The 27,285-nt window shown below is 41.8% G+C and overlaps 1 protein-coding gene across 10 annotated transcripts in view; it reads left to right on the top strand.

Annotated features, from left to right (window-relative positions):
- plekha6 (pleckstrin homology domain containing, family A member 6) overlaps positions 1–27,285 on the top strand; it is a 105,213-nt gene that overhangs the window by 47,933 nt on the left and 29,995 nt on the right. For 7 of the 10 annotated variants that reach the window (XM_083939105.1, XM_083939107.1, XM_083939111.1 and 4 more), the window contains 4 exons: positions 7,846–8,364; positions 9,588–10,074; positions 10,539–10,631; positions 20,010–20,090. In XM_083939105.1, coding sequence (XP_083795231.1) covers positions 7,846–8,364; positions 9,588–10,074; positions 10,539–10,631; positions 20,010–20,090 — 1,180 coding nt within the window. The remainder of the gene's footprint in view (positions 1–7,845; positions 8,365–9,587; positions 10,075–10,538; positions 10,632–20,009; positions 20,091–27,285) is intronic. The other 3 variants (XM_083939108.1, XM_083939109.1, XM_083939110.1) reach the window with 2 other exon arrangements.

A 27,285-nucleotide genomic window follows, 5' to 3' on the forward strand; every position in this document is an offset into this window, starting at 1 on the left:
ATTGGAATGTTATCTTGCCCTTCAAAGAGACTGTCAATGAGCAGAATATCAGTGTACTGTCAGAGATAGAAAGCAGAGATAGATCCTGACCAAGTACAGGCTCAGTGGCTATAGAAACAGGAAGACACAAAAAAACATGGCAACCAAAAGAAAACAGAACATGTGGTCACTGTTGAATAGGTGAGGTTTAGACAGAGATGCACCTTCTCCTACAATGTACAAAATCGAATGACATAAGAAATGTTTATTTTAACAAGCCTGTTTGAACTCTTTTCTCCCAGACACACACACACACGCACACACACACACACGCACGCTCGCACGCGCACAGACACAGACACACACACACACACACACACACACACACACACACACACAGTGTGAGTCATAATGTACATAATATCTATAACATGTCTGAATATTTGGACTTATTGTATTGAATTTTGATGCTTTGATTTAGCAAATATGGTATTTTTTATCTTTTATTAAAGTATTTTCACTGGTGCACACACACCTTTCTCATGATTAAGCCTTACTTTCTTCCACACCACAAATTTGTGGGGAATTACATTTTATTGATTAAAGTTTTCTGTGGTTTTCTACAATTTACTAGAAGAACCCGATTTACTCCCCTTTTAAGTGTTCATGAACATTTGACAAACACCCAAATCAAGACTTCATAAAAGAACCACGTCAAATATTTAGCTTTAGCTTTGGTGAGGTTTTATGCATGTAAAGATTACATACGTTGTGCAGGGGTGTAGAAGATTAATTGAAAGTGGCTTAGCTTAGCGTTCCTGGTGATGACAAGCAGAGCACAATAAGCAAAAGTTTTCTAAACAGCCTTTTGTCCCGTGTGCTCTCTTTTTACAAACCTCTTGTAAAAGTTACAAAACAACAAAACATCTAACAGAAGCTCTCACCATGTAATGTTAGCATAAATGACGGATGATGGAAGGTCTAATGTTCCTAATGTAAGGAAACCCTAATGTTACCCTGCAAAAAAAGACAAAAAACGTCTCAAAGGACGGAGGAAGAGGAGGAGTGATAAGAAGTGTTCTCTCTGCTGAGCTAGTAACAAAAACCTGCCTACTTATTAATACTTCTGTGTTTTACTCTGTCTTTATCATAGCAAGTTTTTCACCTTTATGCTTTTATCAGAGCAGTGAAGTCATGGTTTCTGGTTCAAACAGGGATTCTAACAGTCGTTTCTTGCTTTGAGACAGCAGACAGGCTGCTAGCGGAAGCCATGTCGTTAACAATATGAAGTAACTGATGGATCCAGTGACTGGAGAGACAGCCAGACTAGCTCGATCTACATGTTCCTATAAAAATGAACAGACAAAATATTTATTCATGTTTTTTTTATTCAACCTTTAATTGTCATTTACAATGACATTGAGTTACAAAGACAAAAAACACACAGAAAAGGAAGCAACATCATAGTAAAAACATAGAAAGGCACTAAAACTTCCCAAAATGGAAAAACAATTTGATAAACAGATCATGACAACCAGGGTGTAAAAGAATTATGTAAAGCAATTACAAGTAAAAGTTTTGCCATCCAAAATCAGATTTCTAAAATGTGAGTTGATTTTTAGAAATATTTTGTCCTGCAGTCAGCTGCACTAGGTTTTCTCCAAGTTCGGAGCCAGGTCGAAGAACATGGAGTAAAATGCCAGTCAGCAGAACAAGTCTGATAATGTCTGTCTGAATGAGTAGTTATGTAAGGTACGATGGTAGTTTTCCAACAAGGGCCTTATTGATTACAAGATTATCAATGTGAAATTTGAATGAAAGCTTTTCGTCAAGATATTTCTATTCTATATAATCTATATCTCTGGCTATTGAAAATAGCATGCACTTGGTTTTAACAGCATTTATTACAAGTCTTCGGTCTTAAAGAGCCTCTTGCAGAATGTTAAAGCAACACAAGTTTTCAATTGCCAGATGAACAGAATCAGCAACCTAAACCAGCACTGTGGCATGCCCGTCGCAATATGTTACCACCATCTACTTTGATCAGTGTCTTTGAAAGCAGTTTGCCCTGTGTTGTTGGTAACATTCACTCTGAGGACAACAGAAAGTGATCTCTATCTGATTGTCAACAGTGGAGCTCTGAGGGATATTTTAATTGTTCTTGCTGTTCGAGTGAAGCAGAGCGGCACCATGGCTTGCTGGTCTGGTGTGCTATATATATATATATATATATATATATATATATATTTATATATATATATATATATATATATGTGCTATATATATATATATAGTGTGTGTGTGTGAGTGAGTGAGTGTGTGTGTAGAGGTGCAGACAAAATGGCCGATACGGCAAGTACAGCAAATGTCATTGCCTGCTTAACAAGATGGCGCCTACAGTAACCCGGTGAGAGAGAGAAAGTTATCGGCAGCACATGGCAAAGACAATGAGACAAAGGGTAGCGAGAGCAATGGTCTCAAGTTGGTACGATGTGAGAAAATGAACAGTAGGGAATATGGAGACACTGCCCTGATCAGTTCTGCACCTCGATACCACTCTTGCTATGTGTGTTTGTGTGTGTGTGTGTGTGTGTATCAGTGATAGACACAGGAGAAAGGCATGCAAGATTGCTGTCGCATAAGAAAAGATGTAAAGACAATTGAAACACATTTAACAAAAATCAAACAGCAAAAGCAATAAACATCAGTTACAGTTCTGACTACATCTGCCCAGACTGTCAGCCTTACTTGAGAGAATCACTCCGTGGATCCCTTAGCTGGTTTCAAATTTCCTGTTGCAGTGAGTGGCCAGGAATGGCAAAGCGGCTGGTCCCTTTAGTCCAAACGCTCGTCAGCAGAAAGTGCACGTCCTTGTTGGATCCGTGGTGGACGTTGAAGAAAGGGCAAAAAGGGAAACTGGTCACCTTAATCTTGTCCTTTCAAAGATGGTAAAAACAACTGTTGTCTTGCAGTGGGAGTTACAAAAACAAAGAAAAGAAAAAGGGGAGAACAAGACAATCCAAGCGGGAAACTGGTTGTCTTAAAATAGGACAAAACTCAGTTTATCAATAATTCAAATTGGGAATGAGGTAGAGAGAAGGGTCCTTGTCATGGTATGCTAGCACAGGTGGTGTTTTGATATGTATGTGAACGTTCCAAAATCTAACATTCAGTATGGACTTTAATCTGTAGATTTAGAGTCTTTATGATGAGTAAGTTAAGAATACATCATATCTCTAGTTTCTGAGGATTTACATGGATGGGAATTGCACTACCAAAACTGAATGCCAGGTGTATTTGTGAGGTCTGCACAAAAGTGGTGGTAGCAGATGTGAAGATTTGTTCAAATCGTCTCTAGGGGAACCAGGTATGCAGGTATCTTTCCCCCACTCAGACTGTTGGCTAAGGCACTGATCTCCTTTATCAGATCTTGCATTAGATCCCTAACCAATCATACATATGTTATGTCTGAACTCACAACTTCTGACAAATCTACAGCATGCAAAGTGTTTAAAATAGCAGAGTGCATATTTACATTGAGTATGATACCCTGTATGGTCTTACCCAAGCCCTGGAGCTGTTCTTGGTTTATCTTGGAGTTTCTCCTGGATTTCTGGCATGTCCTCATTAAGTACACTCACTTGTCTTTTGAGTGTACCGAGACTGACAGAATTGGTAGCCGAAAGGCCTGCTTATAAAAGAGAGCCAATGGCTGAGGCTACTGCAAGCAGGCCACCAAGGAAACCATTGGGTCATTTCTGTCCACTGAGGTTTGCTTGGGCCCAAGCAAATGCGGTCTGGAGGTGTTCACCAGATCAGTCAGATATTGATGTGCCGTATATTCTGTTGCAACACTGATATCTTCTGGTTGGTACAAAAGATGAAACAGAAGGTCATTATTTCAAAAGAGCTAACACCTGTGGTACAGTGTGGAGTTGACCTGATGGCCATCAACACCAGGCAGAGTTTTATATCCCAATCTCGGCCATTGCTACTCACATACTTTTTGAGCATGCCGACAATGGTGCCCTTGGCATGCTCAACCTCACCGGATGACTGGGCATGATAGGCAATATGGAATTTAGATTCCACGCCCAACATTTCCCATATGACTTTCATCACTGATGCAATGAAATGTGTACCTCTGTCTGAATCAACAGAGAGTGGAAGCCCCCAACGGCTGAACACGTGGTTTATTAACTAGAGAGCTGTAGTTTCAGCGGTGTCATTGGGAACAGGGAGCCATTCCACCCATTCGGTGAAAGCGCAGGTTACAGTGAGGAGGTACCTGTTAACTTGTGAAGATTTAGGAACTGGTCCGACCCAGTCTATTTAAAGATTTGACCAAGGGTATGTGATTCCTTTGGCCTGTAGGGGGGCTAAATTCAGTGGCTGGGATGGACGAAACTGACTGCAAGTCAAGCATCCTTTCATGTATGCCCTTATGTCCTTCAGCATGAATGGCCAGTATACAACCTGTTGGAGGGATTTGTAGGTAGGCTTGTAGCTCCTATGACCTCCACAAGGGGCGTTGTGGGCATGTAGTAACATCACCCCCCTGTGGTCAGTTGGGATGATCCACTGAGGTGGGCCTGGACTATCAGGAACGTAGACTAACAAGCCTTTCTCCAGCTTCAGACATGACTGTGTTTGCTGGAAACATTTCAAGTCCTTTGCCTGTTGTGGGGAAATAATTGGGGCAAGTTGTTGTTCCTGAGGGTTCATCATCCAATGTCTAACCACTTGAATTACAGGTTCTTGCTACTGCATGGTGATCAGGTCTGCATCACCTGGTTCAGGGTCTGTAAGCAAGGGTCGTAAATTTCACAACCTTCTTTTGACTGACAGCGGGTAATGACATTTACCACGCAGGCTTGTGGTTTTGGGAGCCTCTCCTCCTTGAGTTCCCAAAATGGGCCCTTTACCACGCCTAGCTTAGCTAGCCGGTCAGCTTCATCATTGCCTTCTCTGTAAGGTCCAGGCACCTGTGAGTGACCTCTGACCTTCCTCCAGTACACACTCATCCCTTTGTCAGCCACAAGCTTGTCACAAGCAAGGGAAAGATCTGCATGCTTGGCCTCTTTACCCCTGGTGTTTATCATGCCATTTTCTTTCCACATGGGGAAGTATGAAATTAAACTGTGGCGTGCGTAATTGGAGTTGGAGCAGAGTTGGCACAAATGATTCCCACTCCTGCCCGGGTCTGGCTCTTGTGATAGAATGAGCAGCCATCAACATAGACTTTCAGGAGTTCTTGGCAAACGTTCTCATCATAATAATGATGGTGGGAGGGAGGTGAAGGAGTGGTGACAAGAAGAGACTAGGGACCTGGTGCTCCCTTGCAGTCACAGTGCGTACATTCGGTGAGGCCCTGGCCCATAGCCATCTTGTGGTCCTGAGCTAACCTGACTTCTATATCATACCCCTGCAGTGCCATTCTCCAGGATGCAATGCGGCTGTTGGACACTCGTCCCTCTCTTAGCCGTTGGCTATTGAGAAAAGACAGGCTGATGGCAAGTCTCAAATATGACTTTCTGACCTCCGACATAGCTGTGGAAGTGCTCTACAGCCTTAGAAGGGCTTTTTCGCAGTCAGAGAACTTCAGTTCAACACTGCTCAAGGAACGACTAGTGTATGCCATGACTCGGTTCTCACTGACATGCTTCTGTGCCAGGGCGGCACTGAGGCAGTGACAAGAAACCTGCTTCCAGATGGAACTCTTTATCCTTATCTGGATAGGCAAGACAATGTGCTGAACAGAGCTTTTGTTTCTGCTCTTGGAAGGACTGTTCTTGGGTCTCTTTCCACAAATAGAATAGAATAGAGATACTTTATCAATCCCAAGATGGGAAATTGCAGTGTAACAGCAGCAGTACTATAAAAATACAATATAAAAGATACCTAAAACATAAAATGTATAAATAAGCAGACTAATTGTAGTGTAAATGTAAACATATAATAATCTAAGGTGCTGTCGACAGATTAAGGTGCTTCCGATTGAATTGTTCTGAACAGTTTAACTGTTATTGTACAGTGTGTTGGCATGTGGCAGGAAATATTTTCCCAGTTGTCGATCACCAATCCCAAGCATTTGTGAGTGTGTGGGGGGTTGGAGGTGTCTAGGGGGCAGCAGGAGGTGAGCTAAACCTGTTGAAAAACTGGATATACTGGTTAGTTATATACAGGCCCCCCAGATGTCTGCCTGTCTTTCCCCTTCATCCCTGTGATGTGCTTCATTCCTGCCCACACATCCATCACACTGTTCTGTTGGAGTTTGGCCTTCAGCTTTCTCCTGTAGTTGTCCTTGCACGTCCTCAGCAACTCTCGGAGTTTGTGCTGCACTCTCCTCTGCTCCTCTTTGTCTCCTGACCTGAAAGCCCTCTTTTTCCTGTTCAGGAGTGCTTTCAGGTCAATGGTAATCTAGGGCTTGTTATTGGAGAAGCAGTGAACAGTCCGGGCTGGCATGGTGGTGCCCTCACAGAATCTAATATAATCCGTAATGCAGTCGGTCATCTTATCAATGTCCTCCACATGTGGCTCACAGAGTACATCCTAGTCTGTTGGCTCGAAGCAGTCCTGCAGTGCCTCAGTGATCTCCTGTGTCCACCTCCTCACTATCCTGGTGTGCACAGGCTGCCTTCTCACAAGAGGGACATACTTTGGGGTCATCATGACCAGGTTGTGGTCTGACCTGTCGAAGGGGGGAAGGGCTGTGGTATCATATGCATCTATGGCATTAGCATATAATAAATCCAATGTTTTATTGTCTCTGGTGGGGCAGTCGACATACTGATGGAAATTATTTAAGGTGTTGTTTAGTGAGGCATGATTAAAATCACCTGTAATAGCCATGAACACATCCGGATATTCAGTCTGCAGTTTTGCGGTGGTGGAGCTGAGTATTTTAGACTTAATCAAACATTAATAATTTTTTCTCAGTGTATATATCTATATGTATTTTAGAATTAATCACATATTAATCATTTGTTCTCAGTGTATATATATATATATATATATATATATATATACACACTGAGAACAAATTATTAATATTTGATTTATTCTGAAATACTGTTATTTTTTATCATCCTGAATTTGCTATAATATTCGTTGTGGCTTTATTACTGCTTTACTAGCATGTTTTATAACCAATGCACTTCAATAAAAAATGTTATTTTGTTTAAAAAAAAAAAAAGCAGTGAGTAAAATTTAAAAAAAAACAGTAACCGTTATGCCAGAAGAGAAGATTTAAAGAATGTTTTCTTAGGGCTATAGGATTAAAAAATGAATAGGAAGTGTAGAGGCCCTCGCTTTGAATGTCTTCAGCACATCTGCGCCCACGGGGCATCACTAGTTTCTTACACTGCTCTGGTTTGATCTTGGTCCATTCTTCTTCTAGTCTATTCCACAGTTCAGTAACTGTAGTGGGTTTCTAAGACATTACTTTGTTGATAAGGATTTTCCAGAGATTCTCTATGGGTAAAAAGCATGAGTAAAAAACAACAAAAAGACAGTGTGTTGAGAAGAAGGAGGAAGGCTGTCATCAAAACTGTTCAATGATTACCTGTCTGTCCATAGCACTTCATGATTACACCTCTTGGTTCTGTTGTAAATACTAACTACAACACCAACCAGGTGTGATTCCATGAAAATAATGTAAAAAGAAAAATGTTCAAAACTCTTTATTCTTAATAACAAAATTACCATTTAGGGGATTATTATTATACATTGATCATTGGCTCAGTTACCTGGCCTGGTTTTTATATTTTCTGGTTTTAAATCCAAATTAGGCCTCTGTAGTCTTTTTGAAACAAAACAAAGCGTCCTGTCTATTCTCATGCTTTCTTTTTCCTTCACATTTCACAGAATAAACTCTCACACCCCAGCAGATCTCAACCACACCATGGTGACCAAGGCCCCCAACCCACAAACACAACAGCACCCACACACACAAACACAAAATGAAACTGACAGTAACCTTACCCCTTACCCCAAGACCAACGGAGTCAACAGCATTGAGACACCACCACCCTCCACCCCCCATACCGACCAGGAGGGAAAAAAGAATGACCGAAGACAGGGAGAAGGGGGTGGAGAAGGTGAAGATGAGGGGGGAGGACCTGGTCCTGACCACGCCTGTCACCCAAGTCCCCACCCAAACGGTTGGGGCAACAACATTCCTCCACGTGCCCCCCAGGGACACCCAGAGGGGGGTGTTGGCCCATCACATGACCCTAGGGAGCAGCAGGATAATGTAGTTCTTAGGCGAGGCTTTGTGCCCAGGACGGCTCCAGAAAGGGTTGCCCAGAGGAAGAGCTCCATGGCCCAGCTGCAGCAGTGGGTCAACCTGCGGCGTGGCATGGCTTCCCAGGAGGACATCAACAGGTAAATCAGTGGAGAAGAGGAGAAATATGATAACCATTTCTCTCCTCAGGTCTTCTTCAGGATTGTTTTTTACACTGGTCATGGGAATACTGTAACATTGTGTACAACTCAATGGAATAAACCTGCACTGTCCTCAATAATGTAACTGAGATTCTGCGTTTAAGAGACTGTTGCAGTGGACGGGTCCACGGAAAGTATAGTTGTATCCCAGTGGAGATGACTCACTCAGCAGAGCGCACAGAGACCAACAGCCTAGCAGAGAGGAGGGACAGGTGGGGTGATGTGAGCCAGGAGCAGTGGGATCCAGGATGGTCTAAGAGCAGTCTGCTGTGCCCATCGTATACCCGCCGACTCAGATGAATGAGTAATCTCTGCTCAGATGGAGTCTCTGGGGGCCCGTCCATTGCAACCGTCTCTTAAACACTGAATCTCGGTGTAGGTGGTTTTAGGTTTTATTGTAGGTGTAAAGCTGCTAACTGTTGTACGCTGTCAGGCTGTTCTCATGCAGTTTTCATACGTACAACAATGAAAAGTAATGTACAGTAATTTGTGTGTATTCCACGTATTTGTAACCTAATTTAGGCCTAACCAAGGTTTTTTCAGGCCTAGCCCTAACTGTCACCTTTTGTTGGCTAAAATCGGTCACGTAACGTTTTTTATTGTGCGTTGTTGCACTTCTGATATGGCATTCAGTTGTGTTTTCGTACGAATTTCTAAGCATAACTGTTGGTAGAATTTGCTATGAATGTGTTCATGAAAACACCTTGACACTGTAGCTGCTTGGGCTACTTAAACATCATGAAAGTTGTGTATGTGCACCAAATGTACTGATGTAATGAAACTGTATCACATGTTAATTTAAGGTTAAGTTTATGGTGGAATTAAACTTTAGTTGGGATCCAGAGCCTCCTTGCAAAACTACATAATAATTACTATACTATTTACTTGTGCATACAGCTCAAGGACAGGAATTTGAGAGAAAACACTGGGTCCCTATCTTAAGTAAGGAAATGTATTCCCTACATCTTGCTTGGGGCTTATTCAATTAGTGTAATTCCCATGTGCATAATTATTTTATTTATTTATTTTAGCCCTGCCTTTATTTAATAAAATTAAGAAGCTACACATAACACGGACATTTAAACTACAAATCCATAGAAGTCCAAGTTATTTTTATGACTTGACATGATATTTGATAAGGCAATAATCTCCTGTCCTTCCAGCCCATCTCATTACTACCCAGTGAACCGTGGGGTCCCAGGAGACTACTATGGCTTCCCTGGTGGCCCCCAGTATATGGAGGAGTACCCTCTGTACCCACCGGGGGTTCGACCTGAAAGTATTTGCTCTGTCTCTGCTGTGGGGGGATACGACCGACACTGGACTGTCGAAGAGAAGCGCCACTCACTGAGGGACGGACCCCATCAGCTGTATGGACCCCAAATGCAGAGGGACCAATGGGGGCCTCTGTACTATGGTGGAATGGAAACATCCATGAGACGTCTATCCATCCAGCCACGTTCCAGGTCTGTGCCTAGGTCACCATCCTCGTCCTCGGGGGGGCCCTACTCACCGGTGCCACACAACTTCGCCTCGCCGGCTCGATCACCGTCTGCCCGCTTTGAACGGTTTCCTGGGAGGATGAGGGATGACGTGATCTATGCTGATCCATCTGTCTACAGCCTGAGGAGATCCCTCAGCTCACCAAAGGTAAAATGAGTTTGTGTGTTGGTAAAATTTTACAGAGGATACAAAAGGTAACAGCCACCTCAATTTGACAATTTCTTTGTTACAACTGATTTTTTTGTTCTACAATCTATGACACTTTATTAGGGCACCGGTTGTCTTTATTTACCAGCAACTAACTTGTATCCCATGTTTTCCCTGATAATTAGATTGAACATAGGTTTTGATTTTGGGAAAATGCACTAAATGAAAAGAGTCGATTTTTAGTATTAAGACTACAAATTAATACAGACATAAAAAGAGTGCAAATCTATAGCAGTCCAAAAATATTCTCAAAAGTCAACGAGGATGAAAGAAAGAATGAGAGATTAATGTTGTTTTCATATGCTGTAACCATATATGACGTATTCCACTCTAACAACTTTCATTCATTCTTGCCTCAATTCTTCCCTTCCTTCTTTCCTTATTACCTTCCGTCCTTCCTTCAGTATGACTACCCTGGTGATAGGAGGTCCTTAAGCCAAGGATTACCCATATACCACTACAACTACCCGGTATCCCCTTCCATCCACAATAAAATGGTATGTGTCGCTAACGTGCTGTAATACAAATCCATCTGCATACACATTCTTACACACAATCCTGTGGGGGCAGGCACAGTCTACAGCAGTTATGGCCCAAATGCAGTGGTATGTGTAGCTTTGCTTTGTTTTTCTTTCTTCCGCACATCTGTCCTCTGTATGTCTGTACTAACTCTGTACACATCACTCTGTCTGTACCTTTTCTACTCCTCTCTCCTCATTGTCCTGTCTCTAACCTGGTACTGGGACCACTCTTGTGTGCATCTGTGCATGTGTGTATGAGTATACGTGTATGTGTGTGAGTTTACACATAAGAGGGACATGACACAGAGAACTGGTCTCCATGAGCTACACCAATTCCATTAAAGGCTGTGATTGGGCTAACAAAGATCAGGCCTGACCCTACATGAACCTGCATAGTTTCTGTCCAAGGCCGACCCGAGCCCAAATCTCACCGCCAGACTATAACGCCTTAATTTCAAAAAAAAGAAAAGAAAACTGTTAACTAGCAAACAAAAAAATGACTAGAGTAGGTAAGATAGACTCTGGTCCAGAAGGTAAATAGGGTGGATTATGAGAATCCCACTTTGACTTAAGCCCAGGTGCTTTATCAATAGGGACCACCAGGAGCATCACACTATGACTCTCACTTATGAGACACTCAAAACATCCAAGTCTTTGAGTCACAAGGAGTCAGCACTTACCCATTCAATACCTTAACATCCCTGCTGGTACATCATCAGGAGAATACCCTCCCCTGAGAGGAAGACTGGAGTGATATATAACACCACCATGTAATTTCATCCGACAGCCTTGGGGCACTGTACATCAGTGAAAGACACAGACAAAAGACTAAATGAAAAGCAGAAAAAGACAACATCACCGAAACCTCTCACAGTATCAGGATCATGCAAAACTCTTACAAGACATGTTTCTCTTGCAAGACTTGTTTCCCTACTAACTATAATGACAAATAGTCATTAATATCAATGCTTAACCATAACCATTTGACCTTAAACATTCAAGATCAATATCTAACCATAACCATCCATCCATCCATCTTCAACCGCTTGTCCCTATCACAGGGCACATAGAGACAAACAGAGACAGACAACCATTCACACTCACATTCGCGGGCAATTTAGAGTCATCAATTAACCTAATACCTGCATGTCTCTGGATGTGGGAGGAAGCCGGAGAACCTGGAGAACACCCACAGGGACACGGGGAGAACTTGCAAACTCCAGACAGAAGGGCCCCAGCCCTGATTCGAACCAGGAACCCTCTTGCTGTGAGGTGACCACTGTGCCACCCTAACCATAACAAACTAAGCTTAAAGGTTGAATATGTAAAATCTTTAATAAAAGCTATATTTTAAAAAATAATGAATAATGCAGCCATGGGGCGTTCTGAGGGGTACTGAATGATAGTATTGCTTTTTCCACAAAAAATAGATTTAGTCTGAATTGATATTTAAAAATAAATTTGACAGGTTTGACAATGACTTTCTGTTATGTTCTGTTTCCATTGTACCGGCCAATAGCAGCTGGCATTGCTGGTTGCCAGGGTTGTCTGTTGTTGGGTGTAGCTACTGTAATGTTAGGCTTGCACTGGGTGAAATGGAGTTGGCCAGTCCTGCAGCTGCTTATTTGTCCCAGCAGCTGAGTGACCACAGACGGGTAAAACGAGTCAATATAGGCCAAGCATTCACACCATGGTATGAGATAAAGGAGTTCAACGGCATTAAAACACAAGCCCAAATGGCTACGTTTTTCCTTGATCAGTAAGCTAACTTTCATGTTTACTTAGCTGTAACGGCAGTAACTGTCAGTCAAACTCCTCTGCAATACTTGTTTTATGTTGCGATTTGCCAGAGGGGATGGGTTCAAACAGACAAAGAGAATAAAATCATAGACAATAATAAAAAGAGTGCGGACGTTAAAAGTGCAAAGATTTAGGAGAAAGCTAAGGTGAACATAAAAGTTTTCAGTCTAGTTTTAAAAGTGGTCAGAGTGGGTGAAAGTCTTACATCTTCAGGAAGTTTATTCCAGCTGTTTGTTGCATGCTTTGCCTCTATTTGAGTTTACTCTGCAAACCACTAACAGATTGGCTTCAGAGGATCTTAGTGATCTAGAAGGCTTATGTAGTGGGAGCATATCAGTGATATACTTCGGCCCTAGACCATGTAGTGATTTATATGTGAGCAGGAGGATTTTAAAATCAATTCTCTGACATACAGGAAGCCAGTGTAAGGATTTAAAAATTGGTGTAATGTGCTCACATTTTTTGGTCCTTGTTAGAACTCTAGCAGCAGTGTTCTGAACAAGCTGTAGCTGCCTGACAGTTTTTTTGGGAAGACCTGCAAGGAGACCATTACAGTAGTCTAGCCTACTGGTAATAAAGGCATGGACAAGTTTTTCTAAGTCTTGAGCTGACATGAGCCCTCTAAGTCTTATTACATTTTTAAGGTGATAGTAGGCCGATTTTGTTACTGATTTGATGTGACTGTCGAAATGTAAATAAGAATCCATAATAACCCCAAGATTTCTGGCTTTATTTGAGGTTTTCAGGGACAGTGTTTGAAGGTGTTGGATGACTTTAAACCTTTCTTTCTTAGCACCAAAAACAATTATCTCAGTTTTATCCTCATTTAGTTGAAGGAAATTTTGGCACATCTCGTGTTTGACTTGCTTAATGCACTGGCACAGAAGATCTATGGGGCGATAGTCATTTGGTGATAGTGCTACATAGATTTGGGTGTCATCGGCATAGCAATGGTGGTCAATGTTATTATTTTGCATGATTTGTCCTAGTGGGAGGATATAGATGTTAACTAAAGTCGGCCCCAAGATTGAACCTTGGAGGACTCCACACGTTACGTTGGTTTGTTCTGATACAACGTTGCCAATGGAAACAAAATAGTTCCTATCTTGTAGATATACACTACCGTTTAAAAGTTTGGGGTCACTTAGAAATGTCCTTATTTTTGAAAGAAAAGCACTGTTTTTTTAAACAGTGCTTTAAACTAATCTAAGTTTAAACTATTGCTAATGTGGTAAATTACTATTCTAGATGCAAATGTCTGTTTTTTGGTGCAATATCTACATAGGTGTATAGAGGCCCATTTCCATCAACTATCACTCCAGTGTTCTAATGGTACAATGTGTTTGCTCATTGGGTCAGAAGGCTAATGGATGATTAGAAAACCCTTTCGCAATTATGTTAGCACAGCTGAAAACAGTTTAGCTGGTTAGAGAAGCTATAAAACTGACCTTCCTTTGGGCTAGTTGAGTATCTGGAGCATCACATTTGTGGGGACGATTAAACGCTCAAAATGGCCAGAAAAAGAGAACTTTCATGTGAAACTCGACAATCTATTCTTGTTCTTAGAAATGAAGGCTATTCCATGCGGGAAATTGCCAAGAAACTGAAGATTTCCTACAACGGTGTGTACTACTCCCTTCAGAGAACAGCACAAACATGCTCTAACCAGAGTAGAAAGAGAAGTGGGAGGCCCCGCTGCACAACTCAGCAAGAAGATAAGTACATTAGAGTCTCTAGTTTGAGAAATAGACGCCTCACAGGTCCTCAACTGGCAGCTTCATTAAATAGTACCCGCAAAACGCCAGTGTCAACATCTACAGTGAAGAGGCGACTCCGGGATGCTGGCCTTCAGGGCAGAGTGGCAAAGAAAAAGCCATATCTGAGACTGGCCAATAAAAGAAAAAGATTAATATGGGCAAAAGAACACAGACATGGACAGAGGAAGATTGGAAAAAAGGGTTATGGACGGACAAACAAAGTTTGAGGTGTTTGGATCACAAAGAAGAACATTTGTGAGACGCAGAACAACTGAAAAGATGCTGGAAGAGTGCCTGACGCCATCTGTCAAGCATGGTGGGGGTAACGTGATGGTCTGGGGTTGCTTTGGTGCTGGTAAGGTGGGAGATTTGTTCAGGGTTAAAGGGATTCTGAATAAGGAAGGCTATCACTCCATTTTGCAACGCCATGCCATACCCTGGTGGTGGTTAGATAGATTAGATGGTATGTAGATGTCCACTGCCATCAGTGTGAATGTCTGTGTGAATGGGTGAATGTGACAGACACTGTGAAGTGCCTTGAGTAGTCAGATGACTAGAAAGGCGCTATATAAGTACAAGTCCATTTACCATTTACCATTTACCAATGACCCAGAGCACACCTCCAAGTTGTGCAAGAACTATTTAGAGAAGAAGCAGGCAGCTGGTATTCTATCTGTAATGGAGTGGCCAGCGCAGTCACCAGATCTAAACCCCATTGAGCTGTTGTGGGAGCAGCTTGACCGTATGGTACGCAAGAAGTGCCCATCCAGCCAATCCAACTTGTGGGAGGGGCTTCTAGAAGCATGGGGTGAAATTTCTCCTGATTACCTCAACAAATTAACAGCTAGAATGCCCAAGGTCTGCAATGCTGTAATTGCTGCAAATGGAGGATTCTTTGACGAAAGCAAAGTTTGAAGGAAAAAAATATTATTTCAAATAAAAATCATTATTTCTAACCATGTCAATGTCTTGACTATATTTTCTATTCATTTTACAAGTCATGGTGGCAAATAAGTGTGACTTTTCATGGAAAACTCAAAATTTTCTGGGTGACCCCAAACTTTTGAACGGTAGTGTAACTTGAACCAGTTTAAGACTGTGCCTGAGAGCCCCACCCCGTTTTCCAACCTGTCCAAAAGTATTGAGTGGTCGACAGTGTCAAATGCAGCACTGAGGTCCAATAGCATTAATACTGAAGTTTTGCCAGAGTCATAAATGTGGTGTTATAAATGTCATTTATAACATTAATAAGGGCCTTCTCGGTGCTATGAAAACGTCGAAATCCTGACTGGAGGTTGTTGTGTCAGCCAGTAGAAGCCAAGAAGTGAAATTTCTCAATTATTTTACTTATGAATGATAGATTTGAAATTGGTCTGTAGTTGTTGATAATAGAGGCATCTAGGCTCCGCTTTTTTAGAAGAGGTTTAATGACTGCAGTTTTGAAGGCCTTTGGGAAATTGCCCGATTGAATAGAGTTATTAACTATTTGCAATACGTCTGTTGATAGGCAGTCAAAAACATTCTTAAAGAAGTTGGCAGGTAAAGCATCAAGAAAGCAGGTGGTTGGCTTTAGATCTGTCCCTGTTTCCACTAGAGTTTTAGAGTCTATGGCATTAAAGCTTGCCATCATTGCTGTGTTATTTTGGCCTAAACGGGGTGGTGATCCAACTTTTTTGTTTGAGATATTGATGGCACGTCTGATGCCTTCAATTTTATCAGTATAAAAGAATGCAAACTCATTGCATTTCTGTGTGGAATGGAGTTCAGCTGGTATTTGTGTTGGGGGGTTGGTCAGTCTGTTGACAGTTGCAAATAGGGTTTTGGCCTTATTAGTGTTGCTGTTTATGATATTGGAGAAGAATGTTTCTCTAGCACTTTTTAAGACTAAATTGTAGGCCTGGAGGCTCTCTTTATAGATGTCATGGTGAATATGAAGTTTTGTATTTCGGCAGATTCGTTCAGCCTTCCGGCACTCTCTTCTCTGGGCTGTTACAACAGCAGCTTTTCTCCAGGGTGCCTTTTGCTTACCAGAAATGTTTAACTGTGACAGGTGCAATGACATCTATGATATTCACAATTTTGGAATTAAAGTTGTTTACAAAATCATCAGCATGGCATGGGTTTAGAGGTGGTAGCGAGGAGATGGCATTTTTAAAGAGTACATTAGCATGTTCATTGATGTAGTGCTTTTTGACATTCTTTGATTATGTTTGTGTCTCCAGAATTAAAGAAATATTAAAGAAAACACAGAAGTGATCAGACAATGAAAGATCAGTCACAAGAACATCAGAAACATTGAGACCTTTTGTGATAATCAGGTCCAGGGTGTGTCCTTGACAATGAGTAGCCTCTTTCACATGTTGAGACAGTTCAAATGTATCTAAAATAGTAAAAAGTTCCTTTGCATCCTTGTCATTCAAATCGTCATATGAAAATTAAAGTCACCAGTTATAACTAGGCAATCAAAATCAGTGGAGATGCTAGACAATAATTCGGGAAATCATGAAAAAATTTGCTGAGTATTTAGGTAGCCTGTAAATAATTAACAGGATAATTTTGGGAGAGCATTTCAATACAGCACACAGGTATTCAAATATGTTTCCCCTGAAATATGTTTTTAAATATAGCAGCAATCCCTCCGCCCTTTTCCCAGATCTAGTAATAAAATCATTGACTAAAAATGATTTGTTATTCTGAGACTTAACATTGAGCAGACCCATCCTGATGGTGTTATTGACAGGCTTCGATGTTGACTTTGATTTGGAGAGAATAGGAATGAGATGGTTTAGGTTAGCAGGTTGTCTAAGTTTCCCAATGTTTAATCTCTTGGTAGTCACAACAGGAATGTAGAAGGGGCCAAGCTTTGACGTAGGCAGCCTTTGGCCCAGTTGATAATGTAGTCTACTGCTGAACCTTTTTCTGTATCAGTAATAGTCAGGACTGCTGTCAGGGCGGGGCGGGGTGGCCATGAAGGGGGGGGGGGGTGAGCAGCGTCAGAGCTGGAACGAACTACTGAAGGTGGACTTTGAGGGAGTAGGGGGGTTGACATGAGAGGGGCGAAGTAGGGCTGAGGGTTTGTGAAGCACGCCTTCGTGGAGGGGGGGGGGGTGAGAAGGGGGTGCCACTGAGATGACACTGAGGGGGGATTGCTGAGGTCGGTCAAGGGGAGTAAAAATAGAAGTAGGGCGGGGAGTGGATGGGGGTAGCTCCCGGAACTCCAAGGGGGAGAAAGGCTTACTTGAGGAAGGGAGAAGGACGGAGACCTTGATGGAGGCTTGGGGGGTGTGGGGGAGGGATCTTCACACACATTCGAAATGAAGGGGACGGTAGAGGGGGATGGACACCTCTCATCTTTGCTCTGGTGTCTCTCATGGTCAGCGCTCTCCTTTTGCAATGGCGGTCCTCCTTCGACGTTCATGATAAGCTGTGTTGTGTCTTCCTTTTTTTTTGGTTCCTCTTGTCTCTTGTCCTTGGCAGTGATGATAGATGGATGACGCAGGAAGTAAGACATGTTGGTCATGAAAAGCTTACTCCCAGCTTATTTAGACAAAGTCCGTCTGCCTCAAAAAGATGCCTGCGGTCCAAGAAAAAGCTAAAATTGTCAATAAAATGCATTGAACGAGCAAGAAAAGCGCTGGAGAGCCACTCATTCAGCGAGTAAAGTCGACTGAATCTCTCAGCTCCTGTCCCGACCGGGGGTAGAGGACCACTGATAAACACCTCAGCATTCACAACGCTGACTGTTTCAAAGAGTTTATTGAAGTGCTCGCTCAGCTCCCTTGATTGTTGTTTTTTAATGTCATTAAAACCAATGTGCAGAATTATTTATTATTTTTCACATTTGGGTGTGCAGCCACAATTTCCAGGATTCTTTTTTCCAAGTCAGACACCCTATCCTTCGGAAAGCAGAGTACTTTGGTGTTATTATTGCTTTTCATATCTTTTACAGAAAAGTCACCCACAATCAGATTTTCAGGCACTCTTGTTAGCTTTCTCTGTGGTTTTAAGTTAGCAGGTCTTACCCTGCTGCGTTGTGATGGTGGGTTATTCAGGCAATCAGAGGGGGATCCATTGTCGGGCAACAGTGGAGCAAACCTGTTCTTTAGTTGAACACTTGCTTGCTGGGGAGGTTTCTTGGTACTTTTCCTCTTCTCAGCTGTCCCCTGCTGTGTCCTACGTGGTAGTGGAGTTGATGAAGCGCTATGCCTGGATGGAGATGGTAGCGCAGGCCAACTGGTCAGATCAGAGATATCGGGGCGCTGGGTCCTCCCAGTGATCTGTTCTCCCTTGTCACAGGGAGGTGGTCTTCTCTTTGGCTTTGCACCAAGTGTGTCCCAGGGAGGATTATCGCTGGTAGATTTATACCCTGTACAGGGACCTCCCGTTTCCTCGTAGCTTCATCATTGCTAGTTAGCTGGGTTCTGGCATGCCCCTTTCCACTGTTTTCAGTCAGTGCTAGAGTGGTATTGTTTCCACAATATCCATTCACTGCTATATATACTTCTAACCGATTAATTTTTGTTTCCAACGGTAAAATCTTCTGTAGTAGTTTGTGGTAATCTTTCGTAGAGAAGGGAGGCATCTTTTGCTGATTACCTTTAGCACTGTAGCACAGGCTCAGGCTTATCTTGAATGGTAGGCCTCCCTGCCTAGCGTTGAGGAAGTCGTAAAAATATTGAAAAATGCCTCTGTTATCTAAAGGAAATATAGTCCCACTGGTTTTGTAAGTATCCAGGAGCTGTAGCTCTTTTTTTCTTATTGAGGAGAAGCAAATAGTAGCAGATAGTAGCAAAAAAAAAGATGGCGGTGTTCTGCTCATTCTCCATATTCAACCTTTAACCATTCTAGTCAATGTTTAACCTAACCATCTTACCTTATCCATTCAAATTCAATGCCTAACCTTAACTATCTTATGAGACTTTGAGCAAATCTTGGGTTACCATCTAGACTCGACCACTATTGTGGGGCAGGGTCAAAAGTAATGGATCAGTAGTCAGTGGAAGGCTACAGATCAATCAAGAAGAACTTTCAGAACAGAGATATTGACATTTCCTTCTATATTTCAATTCGATTTTATTTCATATCATACCCAGGTCATGAAATAACAACTAAACCATCTCCATGACAACTGATCAAACTCCATCTGCTGAGGATTTAGCAAGACTGATAAAGCCCCAGAACAAGCTAGTGACTTGAGATGAAATGTAAGATTTGTTGTTGTTTTGGTTTGTCAAAAAGAACCAAGAACTAGTGAGCATGAGCAATTTTTAGTCAAACCCTGCCCAGACATTAACATCTCTACACTTCAGTTTCAAGTATAACAGTTAATTGTTGCGCAGGAGCTGTAGACTTTCAGTGTGACTGGCAGATTGAGGGTGGTGCTTTGCTTTGCTGCTGTCTTATCTGGAAGCCTTCTATCTGTACATACTGTATGTCTGTGTGATTTCCATGTGTGTCGCTGTTGCTGCTGCTTGGCTCAGGAGGACATATTAGATCTTCAGCTCCAGCGCAACCTGGATTATTTAGACCAACAGGTAAGCGAATAAATGCATTGTATTGTTTGCTTTTACATATTCCACACTGTTGACATTGACATTGTTTGTGCCTGGAGTTCCTTCCCTTTCTCTGTTCCCTATTACAGTATCCTTTCTCATGTTTCTTCTTTCCTTACAAAGGATGCTTACCTGTAAATTACAAAAATATTATTAGTTCACCCTAACACAGTTCCAGTATTATTCCAATCATCCTGTTACATAAGCTTGTTGTCAGATCTCTGTAATCTGAGCTGAATCTTCAGGTTCTCGAGGGAAGCCACCTAATTGGCACAGTTACCCGAATGGTGGAGCACTCATCCTCAACAGCAAAGCTCTTTGTACAAGTAAGAGAGGATAGAGCACCACAGGGAGGCAGGCTTCAGCAAGCTGCACTACATCAGGAGTGCTTATTTTATGTGTTAAGCCTTAATCAGTAATTCCACTCTCCAGCTGGACTGTCTTCTGAATTGCCTTTCTGACTTTGGAACTAATTTAGGAAGTTCTAAGCCAGTGTTGGCTAGTCCAGTCTAGTCCAATTTAGTCCTCATTCCTGGCCTGGTCATAGGTCTATATAGACCACGAAAAGACCAGATATTCCATACCTACCATAGCCTGCCTCTCTTTTCGTCAGTCCTTATATCTTTTGCATGTGGTTCTTACTGTCACGCATAGTTGAAAAGATCCATGGCTATGTTCTTCTCCATAATTTTTCCGGAAATTCATATCATACTATATGCTTCCGCTTGGCTGCAAGGGTCTTTAAAAATTTCCGCATCTGATCATGTCTGTGAGGTCCAAATGGACATTTTCTTTTCGAAAAATCTACACCAAAAGGTTATGACTGTGTGGACCGTATATGCAGAATAGATGCACAGGCTGCAGGTAGAACACCTCAACCAAAGCAGGTATTCAACATAGTATTAACAGAACTATTTTCACATCTGACCTGCTGCTCACTAATGTGCCCATTGTCCATTGTGAAGTATTTCAGGGCCCTTTAAAGGCTCAAAGGCATTGATATGGTTGTCCAATTCACAGATACCATCTGTGCAATCATGTTTTGGGTGGAATGTGGAAGAATTTACAGACATCTGTGACCCTTGCAGACATGGGCAGATGAAGATGCTTCTGTGACATGAACCCTTGCGGACACTGATGGCTATACAAATTACAATTTGAGTTTCAGCCATATCCAGAAATTTAGGTTTTGAAAACTACATTTTACTGTCTTTGAGTTAAGGCCCTCTGTACACTTCAGACAAACTACGTCATACAAGGTGATGTCTGAAGGAAGGGTGAATAGCATGCCATCAAAACTTCCTCCTGGCTGCATTCAGCCTTCATTAATGGGTCTTTATTGTCTTGACATGTTGAACTGTACACACAAAGACCGCAGTACGCACTTTTTGTCTCTCCTAAAAGGTAGTCTTGCATGACTGTAGATCTCGCACTGCTCAGATCAAAGCCTCATATTCTTGTGTGTGATCTTTTCCAACTTGCAACACATAGACTTACACAGTATTTCCAGTCCATTTGAACCCTCATTAGGAATCGTTTAGCCTATTTGGAACATCCTTGAAAGTGTGATGGATCATTTTCCCATTCATCTCATTTTATATAGTGCTGCTGTAATGGTTAGTTTGCGTCATGATACTGTAAGTTATACAATATGATGTTACCTTCATCACTCTTCTATTCAATCACAAATCTTCAGAGGACACATTGTAAATGTGGATGTTACAATTGTGGCCAAGGTGTGGTAGAGGGGTACTGGGGTGGCTGGGGAGGAAACAACTTTCCGCTTAAAGTGTAATTCCGGCACAAAATCATCCCATGGTCTTTTTCGGCACTTGCATACATCAAATACGCCATCGAGACAGTTTTTCATGCATAAACTTATATATTACTATTTATACTATACTATTTATAAACTATAAACTATAAAAAAATCCAGGAGAGTCGCTAAAAGCTGGATGTGGCTAACACTGATTAGCTCGGGGCAGTATGGTGAAACCATTAAAGCATCTTTTTAACCACTAATACTGCCCAAAATAACACCAAACCCCTGCAGTAGCATGATACGAGTCCCTACACATAAAATGAAGCACCAACAACGTAGTTAGCAGACCCAGAGTTTATGTTGATTACCAAATGCCAATCCAAAAGGAAGGAGCCCTAATCTTTCATCTGGATGTGGCTAACACTGATTAGCTTGTGGCAGTACAGTGAACACATTGAAACAGCTTTTTAACCACTAATACTGCTCAAAATAACACCAAACCTCTGCAGTAGAATGATAAGAGTCTATGAAGCACCAATAACGTACTTAGCAAACCCAGAGTTTATGTTGATTACCAAATGCCAATCCAAAAGGAAGGAGCCCTAATCTTTCATCTGGATGTGGCTAACACTGATTAGCTTGTGGCAGTACAGTGAACACATTGAAACAGCTTTTTAACCACTAATACTGCTCAAAATAACACCAAACCTCTGCAGTAGAATGATAAGAGTCTATGAAGCACCAATAACGTACTTAGCAAACCCAGAGTTTATTAAAAGTTTGTTTTAAAAGACTTACCTACTTGCCCCTGTTCCAACTCCTCTCGTAGTAAAGTCAATTTAAGTTGATTACCAAACTCAATCCAAAAGAAAGGAGCCCATTGATGATTTATTTAGGAGTCGGTCACCTCTTCCAATTTATTTTGGGGACGTGTAAAAAAAAATGTCCAGTAGGATGGGGAATCCTCCATAGCAGTCACACAGTGTGTTGAAGTATTCAATGATTCCAGGCCACCGTGAAAAATGTCACTCTGTTGGCAGCATAAACATTGTTCATCAGTGCCCATGGGCTCATAGTACCCACAGGCACACCAAAAAATGCCGCACACCGAGACTGAGACTCTACCTGTAGCCCCTTCCGACAACACACATCCCAACCCCCTCACATGACATTTAGGTGCTGCAAGTAAAGTTGGTGTCTGGGACTCTTCCAAACCTTTTACATCTGTTATTAACTTATACTTACTTACTTTTGCTGGAATAAATCATCAGTGGGCTCCTTCATTTTGGATTGCATTTGGTAATCGACTTCAATGTAGTAAGTATTAAGAATGTAAGTATTCCATTTGTGGAGAATTTTTGGGCTTTTTTTTAAACAGTCCCCACCTTTTTAAACACGACGGCCTGCACCCAAACCAGGAGGGGTCAAGACTTTTATCTGTCAACATTGACCTGACCACAAGCTTCAGATATAAGGACTGACCTCGTCCTGCACCACATGCACCTCCTGATTTACTGCACCCACACACAGGCCCTATGCACCTCGCTCACCACAGACATTAAAATGGCTTTGCTGAATATGCGCTCTCTTTTAAACAAATCTTTTATTATAAATTACATAATTTTAGATAACCTGGACAGCATTCTCCTTACAGAGACATGGCTTGGCACTGATGCACCTTTTTATTTTCAACAAGGTGGTGCAGAAGAGGGGGTGGCACTGCTTCAATTATAAAGGCACTGCTTCAATTTTTTAACAGCTACTCAGCATTTGAGTACCATGCCTTTGTTTTTAGCAGCCGACCTATTCTCTGTATAACAGTCTACAGACCACCTCAGTTTTCTACTTCTTTTATTAGTGAATTTTCTGAATTTTTTTATCAATTAGTCACTAGCCACTTTTAATAGAATTTTAATAACTGTGATTTTAATCTTCATGTTGACATCTCCTCAGACTCAGTGTCCAGATACTTTTTAAACCTTTTAAACTGCCTTGATTTTAAGCAACATGTCATGCAGCCGACCCACAGCAGAGGGCGCACCCTGGACCTGGTTAAATCTTTTGGCCTGGCCATTGGTGCGCCCTCCGTTGTGGACCTGGCTGTATCTGACCACTTTTGTGTTTTTTTTACAATCACCAGTTTTAATCAGCGAGGGGTCCTTGTGAGAACAGTGAGGAAACGCTACCTAATGGCTGCATATTTTATCCAGATCTTCCAGAGCACTCCTGTTGAAATTTTATCAGCACCCTGGGATTTTATCACTGACAACCTTGACAATAAAAAAAGACAACACTGGACTCAGTGGCTCAATTAAAACAAGACCTACACCCTCATGGAAAACTGAGGAAGTTTAAAAAACTCATAAGGGAATACAGGAGTGCTGAGAGGAGATGGAGGAAATCAAAGTTAACAGTTAACTATGACATTTTATGTCAAAACCTCAAAATTTACAATAACAGTCAAACAAGCAAGAATCTCCCACTTCCAAAAACTAATCAATGACCATAAACATAACCCCAATTTCCTATTTTCCACAATTGATCTTTTAACTAACACAATTTTTTTTAAATGCTCCAAAGCACCAGATAATGCCTTTTGTGAGGACCACTTCAGAAGGAAATCAGATCCAGTTTTTTTCCCCAAAAGCTTGTCACACCTGGATCATTGTTTTTACCGGAGAGTTTTGCCCTGATTGATGCGAGGACACTTGGTCGAGTTTTCTCCCAGGTAAAGCCCACAACCTGCCTTTTACATCCACTTCCCACACTATTTTTTAAAACACTAGGATTATTTGAGGAACAGCTGTTGTATCTGGTGAATTGCTCTCTTCAGACGGGTGTCGTCCCCACCTCCTTTAAAACGGCGGTGGTAAAGCCCCTTCTGAAGAAGAGTGATTTAGACCCCAATCTTTTAAATAACTACTGGCCTGTATACAACTTACCATTTTTAAGTAAGATTTTAGAAAAAATTGTTTTTGATCAAGTGAACGATTTTTGAAACTGAAATCATATTTTAGAGACCCAACAGTCTGGTTTTAGGAGGAACCATAGTACAGAGACCGCACTTTTAACATTTTTAGCTGACCTCAGGTGTCATTTGGATAATCATAAACTCACTGTCTTGGTACTGCTGGATCTAACTGCCGCCATAAGATAAAGTGTGGGGTTCCCCAAGGGTCAATTTTAGGCCCATCTCTTTTTAATCTTTACATGCTTCCCTTTGGGGAAGTCATCAGGAGACACGGCATCAGATTTCATAGTTATGCTGACGATACACAACTGTACATCGCTGTGTCTCCTGAAGACACAGGGCCAATTGATGCCCTTTTTAACTGCATTGTAGACATCAAGTCATGGATTGCAGCAAACTTCCTGCAACTCAACCAGGACAAAACAGAGGTTTTAGTCATTGGTCCTGAAGGCAAGAGAGAGAAACTTTCACCAATGTTACAGGATTGTACACCCTCAAAATCTGTAAAAAATCGCGGTGTGATTTTTGACTCTGAGCTCTCCCTTATTCCACACATCAAAAACATAACAAAGATAGGTTTTTACCATCTTAAGAATATAGCCAGAGTCCGCCCGTTTCTCTGCATGCTTTTATCTCTTGTCGGTTAGATTATTGTAAAGCCCTGCTCTATGGTCTTCCCAAAAAAAAACGTGTACAACTTATAATTACTACAGAACTCAGCTGCATGCATGCTGATGAGGACCAGAGGGCGGGAGCACATTACACCAGTTTTAAAATCGCTGCATTGACTCCCCGTGCTCTTCAGGATCAATTTTAAGGTTCTTTTACTAGTTTTAAAATGTCTTAATGGTCTCGGGCCTTCTTATTTATCTGCAATACTTTTACCCTAACAACACAATGGTCCCAGAATGTGGAACAGCCTGCCGGAGAACCTCAAGGGAGGTGCAGAGAATGTTGATGTTTTTAAAAAGAGGCTCAAGACCCACAATTTTAATCAGGCTTTTAACTGACCTGTTTAATTATTTCTAATTCCTTTTATGCTTATATATATATATATATAGATTCTATTCCTTTTATCTTATTTTACTGTTTTGACTGTTTTATTCCCTCAGTTTTTAGCTTCTATACCTTTTGCTCTTATTTTACTGTTTTAGCCCCTCGGTTTTCCAGTGTTTCCTCCTGGGGGCTGACTACACCGGGAGTTGTCTCTGGTCCACTGGTGCGGCTGCTGTCCTGTGGACAGCCTTGGCCCGGGTGGCTTGAGAGCTCTACACCGTGGTGTGGAGCCTCCTGTCTTCCTCGGCTGGGGTGGTCCCTGTGGCGGTGTACCCAGCAGCCATGGACCATGATTCCTCTCGGTGTGCGTGGCCCCCAAAGGTAGATTCTTCCTCACCTCAGATCTTGGGGCCTAGCTATGTCTCCTCAGCAACAGCTAGTGTATGTTTGTGTGTGGGTGTGTGTATGGCTATGTGTGTGTGCGCGTGAGTGTGTTTATCTTTGTGTATCTCTATGTGTATATTTTTGGGGGTGGGAGGTTTGGGTTTTTCATGGTGTTTCTTTGTTGTTCATGTTTTGTTTCATTTTTTGTTTTGCTTTTATTTTCTGTGTTTCTGTTTCTAAAAAGTATGAAAAGTACCACATAAATAAAGAGTGATTGATTGATTGATTGATTGATTGATTGATTGATTGATTGATTGATTGAATGGACTACACTACGAGAGGAGTTGGTACCAAGGCCAGTTGGTAAGTCTTTGAAAACACTCTTTAAATAAAGTCTGGGTTCTAACTATGTTGCTGATGCTTCATTTAATGTGTAAGGAGTCGTATCATGCTGCTGCAGAGGTTTGGTGTTATTTGGAGCAGTATTAGTGGTTAAAACAGCTGTTTTAATGCCTTCACCGTACTGCCCCGAGCTTATCAGTGTTAGCCACTTCCGGCTGTTAGGGACTGTTAGCGACTGTTAGCGACTCTCCGCAATTTCTCCGTTGATAGTTGTTACACGAAAAAACTGTCTCGATGCCGTATTTGATGTATGTAAGTTCTGAAAAAGGCCATGAGATGATTTTTTGCCGGAAATTCACTTTTAACTCCTTTCAGTTATTTAAAGCCACACTCCCAAGATGTATCATGACATATTTCAACTTAGTTCTTCATTCTGAGACATGAACCATAGAGCTTCTATGACATTTACAAATGAGGCAACGGGCAGACATGCATTATCAGTATGCCGCCATGTTGTTTATATCAGACCATAAACTGTATGAGATAAAGAAATGGATGTAGCTACTGTAATATCACCTATTGGTTTGTGGACTACTCTTTTAAAGCCATTTTGTCCTGGCCCTATTGTTTTTTTTGTTTTTTTACCCAGATATGACCATATTTGAATGAGAGGGTGGAGCTGAGAGCTAAGTCAGTGTTGTTTTAATGGTGCTGCACTAAGCTAAAGGCTAAAGAGGGAAAGAGTGGATTTTCAACCAGCTGATGCAAGTCATCCAGTTGCTGAGTGAGGATCTCCAGCTGCTAGTGTTGTTCATCTGCATGTACTGTCCGTGCTGCAACAAAATAGTTTTCAGCTCCCAGCTATTGTAAAGTATGCAGTGCCGTGGATACACATTACTAAACCTCTATCCAAGTTAGCCATCCCCAAAAGCATCCGCTGATTTATGGTCTGTTTGACTCTATAGGGACCAGAAATTACCAAATGAAAATGTTTACTGTGGTAATAAGTGAAATGAGAATGGAGTCCCCACCTGCTGGACATTAGAAGGAATGATGGTTGAAGGCA

The sequence above is a fragment of the Echiichthys vipera genome, assembly GCF_963691815.1.
Source record: "Echiichthys vipera genome assembly, chromosome: X".
Taxonomy (NCBI): Eukaryota; Metazoa; Chordata; class Actinopteri; order Perciformes; family Trachinidae; genus Echiichthys; species Echiichthys vipera.